The following is a 13,667-nucleotide window of genomic DNA, read 5'->3' as shown; positions in this document are numbered from 1 at the left end:
TCTTCAGCCTGAAAAAGAGAAGGCTCTAGGGGACCATATAGAGGCCTTCCATACCTGAAGGGGGTTTACAAGAAAGCTGGGGAGGGACTTTTCATAAGGGCCTGTAGTGGCTGGAAGAGAGGAAATGGCTTTAAACTGGAAGAGGGTAGATTTAGACTAGATATTAGGAAGAAATTCTGTACCATGAGGGTGTTGAGATGTTGGAACAGGTTGCCCAGTGAGGTTGTGGATTCCCCCTCCCTGGAGGTGTTCAAGGCCAGGCTTGATGGGGCTTTGAGAAAAGTGCTCTAGTGGAATGTGTCCCTGCCTGTAGCAGGGGTGTTGGAACTAGATGATCTTAAAGACCCCTTCCAACCCAAATCATTCTATGATTCTATGATTTTCCTAGGTGGGTGAAGCACCTTTGAGGAAGATTTGTTTTGGACATCTAGCAAAAGCAGTAGCCTATGTCTTTGAAGGGAAATACCTTTGAAGATGCAGTTGATTAAAACTAACCTTGCAAACTATCTCACTTAATGGCTCTAATGTGTTTGCTCAGTAGCCTGCCAGCTTCACGGAGGGAACGTACCTGTGCTTTGAAAAGCTGTACTAACCTTGCTTTCTTTCTGATTCTATTCAGTAATGAGTCTCCAAGGTCTCTGAGATTTAATGAAGCTTTTCAGGCTCAACTAACATAGCATGATGCTGAGAGACAGTTGATAAGAAATGCTTAGGGCAGAAATTTATATAGAATTAAGGCAAGATGAATATGGCCCAGAAGTACACACACAGATAATGTTACTGTTCACTCGATGTATGGTCACCCAGCCCTGCTGTTCAGATTTGCTGCTATTTGGTTTCCACCTCTTCTGTAGTGTTATTACCTGAGACACAAGGGAAACCTCAAAGTGCTGTAGAAGGGAGGGGGTTCATCTTGTACAATATAATGTTTGTCAACTCCTCCCATTTGAAGTTCTGCTCCCATTTACCAAGCCCTACAGGCTAATACTGTTGGACAGCTGTAGGGAAACAACATATGCCTAACATATCCCAGAAACTGATACCCATTTAAATCATTTGTACAAATGAGTTTCTGCATCTGTGGAATGAGCTGGCAAGTGCATCTGAGCAATGACTGCTCTGTGCGAGTGGCTTTTCACTGGCTGCTCACAGAGCTGGGACTGTCACCCAGGTCACAGCGTGTTCCTGTTTTGCAGAGAGAAATGGGAATGGAGGGTGTAGCTGTTAATGTAGAAATGATTGGACATGATGATAGGGGCTGTTAGAAGAGTAAGCTAAGCTCCGCTCAGAGCTAAGCTCCTTTTTCCATAGCATTGTGCTAACAGGATTTCTCTCTTTTTCTCCTTTCCCAAAAAACAGGCAGTTGTTTTGAAAGAGCCTATTTTCACTGAATTTCTTTTTCTCTAAAAAATCAATAGAACTGTAGCTTATTTATCATCATGCTTTGGTTTTGTGAGAATGAATTGACAGAGGCGTGTTCAGATAAAATCTAATTCTTCTGCTTTCACAGTTCACTCGACCTAAGAAAGGTCCAGATATTTTTCTGTTATTGTTGGCCTACATTTCAGTGGCTTGAGGTTTGCATGGTAGTTTTCATGTTTGGTTTGCCCTATGTGCTGCAGATGCTAAAATCAATCTGTGATGCTTCTCTGTTTATAATGGGAGATATGGAAGTACACAATGGTTTGCTTTGAGGTAGACATCTGAAGTCATTGCAGCCAGATTTTGGGAACCCAGGGTCTCTTTTCTTTTTTTTTTTTTTTTTTTTTTAAGTGATGAGACCCTCTCCTTGTCTCATTATGCCTGTGACTGTCAAGAGTTACAAGAGAAAGTTAGAATTACAAGAATTATTTGTACAGGCCTACGTCATGCAGAAACACAAATCTGATGATGAAAAGCGTTGCCTCTGCCTTTTTCCACTTAGCTTACTTCACATGTACCTACACAGCATGATTTGAGAGCCAAATGTAATGAATAGAAAATAATTTTAAAAGGGAATCTGAACAGATTTCTTTACATTTGTTCTAATTTTTATATCTGTAAGTGCTAAGAGTATGCATTTCTGTATGTGAAAATGACTTGCAGCTGCTTTAATGGCTATGAAGATATGGGCCTCCCTTGGGAGGGAGCTATCTGTTGTTTGGTGTGCTGCAGGGCAGCATTCAAGGGCACATCTCTTTGTTTCCATTGCCAGCCATGGCTCTTCTCTGGAGATGATGTGTCTGCATGTGCTGGACCTCTGTTTCTCACCCTTGAGAACAAAATACGGTCTTTATCCATTTCTGGAAAAGATTTTGAAAAAGAAAGCAGTATGTTACCAGGCTAGGCTTAGAATTTTGGTAGACCCTTGAGAAAGGACGCCTCTTCTGCATCCCCAACAACACTTTGAAGGAGAAATTGATGCTTCAAAGGTTTTTTCTTTTGTCCTTGTTCTTATAAAAGATCATGCTTCCCTCCTCCTTCAATAAGGTTAGTAACAGCAGTAAATGCATTGGAGCTGCTGTGAATCGCTTTGTTAAAATGATCAGGCATTCAGGTACTGACTTCTGTTGTCTCTTTCTTTGTGTTTCAGAAGGGATACAAGGAGGCACTGGTGGGTTCGTTGGGAGTTTCAGTAATGTTTGTTTCCTTTGGTTGGCTAGAGGCTCAGAAGGGGGCTTTGGTAGCTGAAAAAATCTCAAAGTGTTATTTTTGGCTGCAAAGAGTCAGGGAGATATATTACATGATGGCAAATTCCAAAGTTTGTTAACAGCAGGAGTTACAGCCTATGTGAAACTCCTAAAAGGAGATTTTAGTGAAGGAAGAGATGAAGTCAGTACCTTCTGCTGCTATGATTTTTCCAGCAACACACAAATGCTGTTATACACATCCCTTATCTTCCTGCATTTATGAGGTGCACTGGTTAAAAGATTTACATGAATGTTATATCAAGAGAAACTAATTGAGTGGCCTCAAGAGTCTTGGGTATCTAGCTTAGCGAACTTCTGTTTTTAAGTTTAATATCTCATATTGTCACTGAATTTGGGCCTGCTGCAATGACAAAAGGTAAAGCTGCTCTACATTCACAGTCCCTTTTCTGTAGCATGCTAGGCACATGGCATCTTAACACTTACAATTTCCAGTACTTACCATGCTTCATGTTTTGACTTGCTTCTGATCTGTTAGTTGAAGGCCTGAATGAAAAAGGACAAAAGTCAAACAGTATGAACTGTTCTCTGCAATATACAGGAGGCTTGCCTTTTCTGTTTGTTGTTTTTTTTGTTTTTTTTTTTGAAAGAGCTTTAAAGTGCTCAGAAAGCTCTGTCCTGTTCCCGTGAAAACTAAATTTGTATCAGTGTGTGTGAGCTCCTTTATAGTTAGAAGTGTTTCTCATTCAAGATCTGTGTGACGTATTTCTGTCAGAAAGTTGCATTTTTCACAAAATCCAGAGGCAAAGAAAACAAAACTTTCTAGTTAGGTTGAGCTTATCCCCTTGCCCTGGCAGCCTCACCACAGATTTTACCTGTTATTTATATCTCCTTCTGGACCTCTCTGAGGAGACCGAGGCTTTAGCAAACTCTGGATATTCGTGCTCTCTCCTGCACCCTCCTGCATTGCATGTGGCTGGTTATTCAGCCTGCCTTTACCAGTCAGTTCAGAGTAAATCAGCCTGGACATAAAGACTTTCTCTGAAATTGGAAAACAGCAGAGATTTTATTTACATTATTGCTTGCTGATTTGGATGTTTGGAGGTGACTTTGGGAGTTCCCTTACCTGGGATTTTTTGAGAGGCTTAAGGACATGAGAAATAACATTTGTTTTCTGCCTTCCCACAGCCCAGAGTGCTATTGAGAGTGTAATGCTTTCCTACCCTGCAGCAGACCCCTGAGATCTGGGTGACTGCTTTCTGTTCAGAATGGCCACATCTGGGCCCACCGCAGTGAGTCCTTCCAACTCAGCAATCCCACATAGTTCAGGCCTGTGAGAATTTCTGGGGTTTATACAAATATGCGAGAGATTGTTCCCTTCAAAAATGAATGCACGTGCTTGTTACCTTTTAGACTTGCCTTTGAGAGCCATTCCTGGATCTCTGTAAGCGAATCTGTCTGGAAAACATTTCTCAGTTTTTCAAGCACCTGGAAGATATACAAGATAGTTACTATGAAGATGGAAAAGCTGATTGGCAGCATAGTCCTGGTGATGTGTTAGTTTAGCTTTAGTACCCTAAGCATGCAGAGTTTTACAGCTATGCAAACTGTCTTGCAGAGTAATAGCTAAAAACAAATTTAAGTCAGTAGAATCCACACTGGGGAAAACAGTCTGTGAAATAATGTCTCATGCTGTCCTCAAGAAATAAAAATGTATCACATCATTGGAAGCCATGTACTGCAGCAGTCACATCTTACCTTTATTTCCCAGTGCAGGTAGCTTAGGTCAAAATCTGTGTTCTGCTGGGCACGAGGACTGTGACTTGAGTTGAGGCATGCAGAAGAAGGCTGGGAGAGAGTCTGGAGGATTCCCTGGGCAGTTGCAGGTTGTACAGAGGTTTGGGGTCGTTTTTTCAAAAGCTTTTCCAAAATAGAAAATCATCTGTAAGGAAATGCCTTGACTCCATTTAAGTGGCAATTAAAAGCAACGTGAAATATGTCTAACAGGGATCCCCAGAAAGGATGTTCAGCAGTAAATACATGTAAAACTGTTATTTGGCTGAAAATGGCCAGAAATAGGAAATGCATAGGTTAATGATTACAGGTTCTAACACATAGTCACCAGGAATAATGTCAGATATCCACAGCATAATGTTGGATTTTTCCCCTTACTGCTGAAGAAAATGTTTGGAACCTTACATTAAGCTTTGCTTTGAATCATCACTTTTGAAAATCTGTTTTCTGGAAAGATCTGGATTTTGATATAAGAATGAAAGTGATGCTGGATAATAACTAATGGAAATTGGATAAGGAAAGAGTTAAATCTGGACCTCTATGCTTTGTTTGCTTTACCATCATGGATTTGCAGTGTGCTCCTCAGCAACTCTTCATTTCTCTGTGTGCAGGCTTGGCCAGTATAGTAAGAGTTTGGGAATTACGATGTGATTAGCAGAAGGTTTTGTTTATAAGTGCACAGGGGAAGGCAGAGGTAAAGCAAAATGCACCTAACAGTTAGCAACAGTAATTTTCTGTGTGTGTCACCATATGGCAGTATCTGACCATTGGAAAGTTATTTTGCAGCCAAAACAGTAAACAATTTGAAGAACTGTGTTCTGCATGCATACAGGAAAAGTAAGAGAGGTTCTTTACTATGCCCAGATTAGGAATCAAAGAACAACATTTAGACAGAAAAAAATAAAAATAGGAAAGTTAGAAGAGAACCTAGTTCTTATTTTTAGAATATTTTCTGCGAAACATCTGAGTAGTGCCCTCTGTTGTTCAGTAGCAGTACAGCAACATTTGCATTGTTTTTTTTTTTTTTTTGCCACCCTTGTGACAGTGTTTGTAATAGCATAAAAACTTAGCAATCAGCTATTGTACAGTCACTGTGAAGGTGAGTAATTGGTTAACGTGCAGCTTAAGACTAAAGAGCTATTGCAAAGAGAACCTTCTATAACACATAGAGCCTTTATAAACACAGCTGTGAAATTGGATCTAAACCCCAGTATGTTACTTCTACAAAATGGCACTAGCAAAAGTAAAACTGTTGGCACTTAAAATGTAAAGAATCTGTGTTAAAAGGGCAGGATTTATCTTGTACTTGTTTGTAGAATAATGGTATCATTTTTTTTTTTCTCCAGCAGTTTGAGACAAAGTGAGTTTTTATTTCTGTATTCATTGGATTTGATCATATTTCTTGCTAGCAAAGCACAGTGATATGACAGAGCTGAAATTGATAGGGTGATGATTGTCATAACTCTTCTTGATACTGTATCCCTTCCAAGTTCTCCACATATCCCTCTTTTTGGGTGTGTTTCTTCCTTATCAGCCTGAGATGGTGAGTTTGGTTTACAGTATTCACAAGTAAGAAGGAGAGTGCTGAAATTAAGAAGTACGTTGGTTTTTTTCACTCACCTTTTCTGGTGGTTTGGGACTACTTTGAGTCCTCTCTGGAACATTTGCAAGTCCTTCTCCATGTTCTGGAAATCAGTAGGCAGAGTGTTTTCTCAGGTTGAAAAATAAAAAACAGGTTGTATCTGAGGGGGCCTTTTTAATCACAAAAATGCATGAGTCATATTTTAAAAGTCTGTATTTCTTTCCTTTCTCATTTGCTTTTACTATATCACATAGTACTGCATGTTTATGTAGATGTTTGTGGGGATGCCTAACAAAGCTGAAGAAAATCATGGAAACCATATGTTATAGATGTATGCTTATGGTATTATGTAACTGCTACTGAGAATGTTGCTCACTGATGCAGTAATTGCTGATAATTGTGATACCTAGTGAACGCAGAATTTTTAAAACCTACAGAGTTGCCTGTGTAGTCAGCAAGGAGAAATCTGTTAAGATGGGAAGGGAAGAAAGACTTGCCTTCTTAATGGATTGCCCTAGGTCCTGGACCTGAGCTGTGATAACATAGTGCCCTGGCTGAGACCTGGTTCCACCTTTAACAGTTTAGGTTCCTCTGCTGCTGCTGTGTAATGCAGCAGTTTGGTGCCCCTACTCACGTGCCGCAAGCTGTGAAGAGCCAGGCCCTCTCTGCATGAAAGCCTCAAGCCTTGGAAGGCAGTTGTCGGCAGGTGAGCTGCCTCTGGCATTCCCATTTAGCACACACTCTCCATCAGCTTTTTGCTCAGGGATGGCTGTTTTGCCAGCATATGGGAGTTCTCTGAAACAGCTGTGTCTTACAGAACAGATCGGACTATTGTTTAACCCTGTGCAAAAAAACAATACAAAAGAGGTGTCTACAGTCTTTACTACAATAAACAAGCATAATAACTTATCAAGTGATCTCCAAGAAGAGTCAATTCTGATGAATGGAAAACAAATATCTCAAAGTTTAAGTTTTATATAATATTATAGGGCTTATAGAATGTGTCAATTCAAAAGTCTGAAAAGCCTAACGGGAAAAAATATCACTCAGCTGTGACAAAACTTGCAAAGACAGTGTGAGTGTCATTGCTTTAGGCCCATGACTGACCTCTCACAATCTGCTTCTAGACCAGATGTGCGGTACAAATGGATGGTACCACATATGAGAAGAGGATACCTACTGCCTTTTGGGAATGACCCTATAGCCAGCATTACAAATGGCAGAGCTCTATCCACTGCTTCGTCTGTCAAATGAAATGGCACTTTCATTTTTCGGAAGTGTTTTTCTAAAACTTTGCTTTTTGCTTTTGACCATTCAGTGAGTCTTATTCTGCGTCCATGAGTCATTGTGAAAACAAAACTCCAGATGGGTAGCACACAGAGGCTGAATTGGACACACTGAAATAGAAGCTCTAAACTGTTAACACAGAGACTTTTGATCCATTTCCCTGACTGTTTAACCAAAGAAGTGAGTTTGATAGTAAAACAAACAAAAGGTGTTTAAACAGTGAATAAACATGGCATATTTCAACAGGTGGCAGAGAGCCATGAGCATTCTGCTGCAGAGGGTGGTGTGATCAAGCTTTGCCTAACAGATATGATGTTCCAAATAAAATCTTGGAAATCAGTCAGATAGAATGAAGCAGTGATAATCAGGAAATAAGTATAATTCTCATGTCTAACTTAAAAAGCTTGTTGTCTTCAGTGAGAGTAGCAGCAGTTAATGAAGACCTAGAATCCTCCTTTCTTAGCTGGAGTTTCAAAAATAACCATTAGTTTTATTATTAGTCAAACTGAATTTGACGTGGAGAAGAAGCAGTTGATGAGTGCTTTTCAGAACCTTGATTCTCTTAAGACTAATCTGAAGCAGAAAGAAATTATAGCTAAATATTTATTTAATTTAAATATTTATTAATTTAAACATTATTCTACTGAAATTAAAAGGTACCCACTCAATTAGAGTTAATCTGGCTAAGCAATATAAGACTTTCATCTTTGCTGTCTTATCTTTTGTCAGGTTATAGAAAAAGAGATAAAAGTATGTATTGTGTTTTTATGTATTTTTATACATATAAAACACTTAAAAAGATAAATATTTAATATTTTAAAAGATAAATATTTTATATTCTGAATTTATGTAGATTATATATATGCACACAGAGGAGTACAAAATGTGCATTTTAAGCTGTGTGGTCAATGTCAAAGAAATCTTGGTTTTTTTTCCTTCAAAGGTGTTCATTCTGAATTGAAAGAAACTCAGTCTTTTCAGAAGTAATTTGGTCTGCATCACCCTTTATACCTTATTGCACCCTTTATACCTTATGAACTCGTCAACTACCAATATAAATCGTCTAACGATATTTACTTATCCTTACAGTTTTTGGGGAACTCAGTAGAGATTTTTGTGTCCCTTTTATGACCCTTATATACCTTCTGCAATGTAAATCTGGCCAGTCATCCACAGTTTTCTTTCAGCCATTGACAAAAAGATGTCTTTGTACAAACGCACAGGCTCAACTTCAGAAACAGAAGCCCATCTCAAGAAGAACTATTTGTTTTGCTGATGTGGATGGTGTACTGATTTCTGACTGTATTCCTTTCAGGAGTAGGAACAGTAATCAGCTACATTTAGTGTGCAGTAAAATAGCACAGCATTATTAGAGCACAAGGTTAGTATGAAATACTGTGTTGCACAATATGTTGTTCCTGGAAAAGTGTCCAGGATATATGTGAGAGTGAAGTAATCAAAAAACAAAACAAAAACAAAAACAAGTGAGAACATGTCTCTTTAAGTAGAGTCTTCAGCATTTGAGGTACACTTGTGAGCACAGAAGGAAAGAGAAATTGTTCTAGTTTAAATGAAACCTCAGTTGTCTTGGTGAAATAGTTTTAGTGGTAGAGTGTAAAGAATTTAGTGCTCCTAACTTTTACGCTATCAGCCTGACTTTATTCATTGCTGAGAAAAAGTAAAGACACCAGTGGAATAAAGTGGGGGCAGTAAGTTTGTGTGTGCATAGAGGAGAGTGTTCAGGGTACTTTTTAAGGTTATGAGCAACAAATTTGTAGTGCAGAGGATTTTAAGAGATTTTTTTCAATGTTTACATCTGAATAAGCTGTTCTTCACTCCTTTCTATGTAATGAACACTATGCTAGTATGCAGGTGACACTGCTGTCATGGTAGGAATGCTGCTTACCCAAGGGGTCTTAGTATTTTAGCCATGACTGATCACTGACTGATCAGTTCCAGAAGTGAGATTTCTGACTGCGCTGTGAATGCTGATTAAATGCTTATTTTAGATCCATGAAATGGGTTTTGGAACAAAGTTGTGTTATGCTCACATTTCTCTCTGTGTTTGCTAGGGCAGTCTTCTGGGACTGCCGTGTGGTCTTTGTACAACTCATACCTTGTATGTGGCAGAGCATCCGAGGGTGGGGAACGTTCCTAGTGGAGTATGTTACCCATGAGCTCCTGGAGCGAGAACAATGTTGGCAGGTATTCATTGTGTAAGCTTTCCTATTCTCTTGCAGCGTGTCTTACTGTAGAGCGGGTTGGCTCTTACGCTCTCCAAATGAGGCCGAATGCTGGAAGTGAAGAACATGAATTGACATATAAAAGTAGAGGAAGTTTCAATTACTGTTTTTCTTTTAAATATTTCACTGTTATTTTACCTCTTCCATGTGCGTTTTGGAGAAGCCGTAAGCGCAGGAGGGTGGAAGCAAGCTGCCTACTGCTCCATGGCTAAGTAGTTACCCCTGACAACTAATACTGCCTGTGGTAGCTTTGCAACTGCTTCTGTTGCCTCACTGCTCAAGAGCTCAGCTGCTCACTGACATGCCTAGTGAGGCTCCTTTTTGTAGTAACAAAGTATATTGAAAGAGGAGTAGATTGCTTTCTGACTTGAGAAGTGAAGAACAAGTAACGGCAGCAGAAGAAATGCTGAGGCCTTGATTTCTAAAGGTGGTGTATGCAGAGAGGAAGTCTTATTTCTCTAAATACTTGGTGTCTGCTTCTAGATTTTGGGTTTAGAAGTTGAGTAAAAGACTAATAGCTGTCTTTACTGTTACCTTTATTTTTACCTTCCATATAGTACAAATGACCAGTGTTCAGTGTTCTTTGCTCCTGACACCTTGCTTAGAATATCTACTACTATAACATCTTAAGAACATCCTAAGGAAGTTGTTGTATTTAAGGCACCTTGTGATGATTCAGAATCAAGTTAATAAAAAATGGAAATAAACCTTTAGGGGCTGCTCTGCCAGGAGAGCAGAATAAGCATTCATCAGTTATCCATTAGGGTAAGGAAGCAGTGTGTGGTTGCTGTTCGTATTTTAAGGAATACATGGAGAAAAGAGGATTGGAAAAGGATAAGGACATCTTTTCAAGCAATGCTTATGTTTTGCACAGCTACATTTTTACTCCATGACTGTGTCTCACTTAGGGGGAAAAAAAAAAATTGAGTGGACTGAGGGATTTCACAATGTGTGCAGAAGGCCATGAGATGTGAGGTTGCCCCATATGAAAACAAAAAGTGTAAATCCCAGAGCTGAAGTTCTTGGGTTAAGGTCGTTGTATACCCTCTCAGACAACTGAGGAAAGGTCATGTCCCATGTGATGATTACATTTCAGGGCATGTGATGGTAGGGTGGAACTGACATTTCACAGGATTACTTATTTATTTATTTATTTTTTAGCTAATGGCAAGATCTCTTTTCTTTTTTGTATGTACCTGGGGGCATGTGGAATGCTTTATTAACAAAAGCTGAAAACAACACAGCAGAAGACAGAAAGGAGTAAGTGATTAAAGCCTATATACTCAGTTGCATATGTTTGCAGCACCATTTAGTTGCAGTTTTGATCATATACAGCAATACTGGTACAGTAGGTTCCCTGGTGTTATTCCTGCAGACCATTGCCTTGCACAAACTATTCCTGATCAAAAATACCAAGCAGTCTGTCAGATAACCTGATTTCATGGTGGCCGTAACAAATGTACTCAGTGCTTCTCATGCTCTTTGATACCAGTCAGAGTGCACTCATTAATTTTTTCTAATCGTTTTGGCACTTAATCAATTTATGAATAGTTGAAGTCAATTTTTACTTCACTACCAGGTTCTACCAGGTTTTCTACTACTGGAGCTCTGCTGGCTTGTTCTACATTTTTATGGAATGAAATCAGAAGTCATGTTTTATTTAGGAGAAAACAATAAATGTGAATACTAATTTCAAAGCAGAAAGCTGCTATTTCAGCTGTGAAATAAGATTTGAAGCAGTTCTTGCTAATTAACACTGTCCTCTATAGCAATGGGTAAGTATTTGATGGGTTTGTGTTATTGTAAAAGTATTTAAATGAAAAATTCTAGTTTTAGTGTATAAAAATGATAGATTGCAGAAAAGATATAGCATAATGGATTAATCATCATAGAGAGTTCAAAGTTCCAGTTGAATTCCCTGCAATAGAATGTAATGACTTATGTACTTTTCCAAAGTGTTTTGTCTCTGAATCGTATAGCGTATTGAACTTGATTTTGTTTTTACCACTGCATTTAGTAATATTTAACTGGCCAACACAGAAAGATGAAAGAAAATTGACTGCTGACTTTCTCCTGCAAGAAAGGAAATTGTCTTGCCTTAAGGATGTGAATTATAAGCAGCATGCAACAGCAGTGAACACTGGTTAGCTGAAGCTCACCTGATCTGCTCACTACAAATGTGAGGCATTGCCTTTCAGAGTTGCTGTCTTGCTGTGATTTCAATAAAGAACATGCCTTCCATTTGGTCTAATTTCTATGTTAAATGATTGTTGAGCAAAACATCTTACCGGGATTGTTGACCATCAGGCATCTGTCTATCCAAAGGCTGCTTCAAAGGGTGCAAAAAAAAATGCCTCTGTGCCATGAAACTCTTATATCTATACTAGCACTACGGTCTAGCCTAGATTTTGTCTACTCTAAACATAAATACCAAAAGCTATCAGCAGAGAAGTTGATAAGAATTTTTTTTAAAGATAGTGTAACCGTATAGAAATACTTTTTTTTTTTGGTACATCTTTATGTCGATGGGATGCAGAGTACATGATACAAATGAAAGATACCTGTATCTCCTGACACAAAAAGTAAAATATACAAAATCTATGGTGTTGGTTGTAGTGGATTGACTGACTCATTGGAATAATGAAAACTGATGATTTGTATTACATCTGCTTGCATTTGTTTTTCTTAGCAAGCATTTATAATTTTGATTTAAAGAAAAATAAACTGAGAGACTGGCTTTTCCAAAGCCCTTTTGTATTTATTTTAAATTATGTGTTGTTTACCATAATGCATACCGTCCATAAGCTTAAGATTAAATGCTTACTAAAAATAGCCTATAAATTTAGTTATAGGAGTGGAAGATACTTTCTCTTCCTGGGTCTTTTGATTTTGTGCATATACTACTTATGTTTTTATGTTGTCTACCTATAAAGAATGAACTATGTCTAACTAAAATTTAAAATCTTGCCAATGTTTAAAAACCTCAAAGTGTTACATAAAGTTATTGCTGGTACAGTATGTTTTGGGGAATTTAGATGTGTTACTTTGTCACAACACTGTGTTAATATTTAAATTGGTAAAACTAAGTGCTACTAGCTAGCACTGTTGTTATCATACTGTATATAAAATCATAGCCAAAATGCGGATTATCATTGCTGTGTTCAAAAACACTCCTTTGGGAAGGTGCATACAGTAGTTATTTAGGGCAGTCTTATATTTGACTCCCTTAGTGGGCTCGTGAGAGACAATGTAATTTCACCTGTTGATTGTTACATTGCCAGTTCTCAACCTTTCCCTGGAGAGCATGGAAGAAGTTGCACTGTCGTAATGCACAGAAAGATCAAACTACCTGAGAAGCAGTGGTGCAGAGGGCCTCCTCGCCAGGATGCCAGGTTGGCAGTTCCTTCCATCCAGCTACACCAAGTTAACTTCCCTCAGTAAGCAGCAACCTTCCTGGGGTAGGGGTTTGCAGCTGAGGAGGCTGCAGCCTGGCTTGTTGTGCTGAGCAGCCCACAAGCAGGCAGGGGACTGGTGAGGGTTGGAGACCATGGAATCCTTCCTGTTCTTTGTGACACATCTGAACTGCACACGCTACTATGGAAGCAACACAGCCTCATATTTGTGTCTCAGTAGCCAAGAGAAATAGTTGTGTGCTGCCAGTTCCTCCTTTTTGATTTTACCACTCTTTTTCTTTAACACGAGAGGAATTTTAGTTTCTGTAGAGAATTAACGTTTCTGTGTGGACACTGAAGAAATGGTGACCTACAGGAATGTAAAATTACCTGACGTTGGCTTTGGCTGTTCAAGAAAATTCACACTTTCCAATGAGACTTGAGGGATTTTTCAGGAGTTTCGTGAATTTTTCTAGAGTACAAGTGCAATGCTACGTAGTTGTTCTGTTCATTTGCAGCATATGGAATTGGTGTCACAAACTTGAGTTCATGGGATTGATTGGATGAGTGTGTGTGAAAATGTCTTCTAGCACTGATCAGTAAGGCTCTTAAACGTAGTATGGGATTGGCATTTCCATCTAGTAGAAGAAAGGAAATTTAAGATGGGAAAAGGTACATCATGAAGTGTCTACTGTTTATTACCCTGGTTGTCTGTCTCTGACAAAAATCGGATAACTGCTAA

The 13,667-nt window shown here is 38.9% G+C and overlaps 1 protein-coding gene across 1 annotated transcript; it reads right to left on the bottom strand.

Annotated features, from left to right (window-relative positions):
• Nucleotides 1-2,008: 2,008 nt before the first annotated feature.
• On the bottom strand, nt 2,009-12,974 carry C4H4orf17 (chromosome 4 C4orf17 homolog). The gene is made up of 9 exons (XM_031608818.2): nt 12,883-12,974; nt 9,407-9,584; nt 6,638-6,844; nt 6,042-6,106; nt 4,386-4,547; nt 4,034-4,115; nt 3,503-3,668; nt 3,130-3,173; nt 2,009-2,282 (listed from the first exon to the last, which is right to left on the bottom strand). The coding sequence occupies exons 2-9, from the start codon at nt 9,501-9,503 to the stop codon at nt 2,098-2,100; spliced, it is 1,008 nt and encodes a 335-aa protein (XP_031464678.2). The 5' UTR covers nt 9,504-9,584; nt 12,883-12,974; the 3' UTR covers nt 2,009-2,097.
• Nucleotides 12,975-13,667: the final 693 nt, after the last annotated feature.

Source organism: Phasianus colchicus, chromosome 4, assembly GCF_987193195.1.
Source record: "Phasianus colchicus chromosome 4, bPhaCol1.hap1.1, whole genome shotgun sequence".
In the NCBI taxonomy this organism is placed as follows: Eukaryota; Metazoa; Chordata; class Aves; order Galliformes; family Phasianidae; genus Phasianus; species Phasianus colchicus.
Note: the sequence above shows the minus strand (reverse complement) of the source record. Positions and strands in the feature narration are given on the sequence as shown.

Bases quoted from the DNA above. Each gene is read 5' to 3' on its own strand.
- C4H4orf17 (XM_031608818.2), bottom strand. From the start codon at position 9,503: ATGAATACCTGCCAACATTGTTCTCGCTCCAGGAGCTCATGGGTAACA. The intron at 4,116-4,385 runs GTAAGATGTGAC...TATATCTTCCAG, and splicing joins ACCTGCACTGGGAAATAAAG to GTGCTTGAAAAACTGAGAAA. The intron at 3,669-4,033 runs GTAACAAGCACG...TTCCAATTTCAG, and splicing joins CTCAAAGGCAAGTCTAAAAG to AGAAAGTCTTTATGTCCAGG.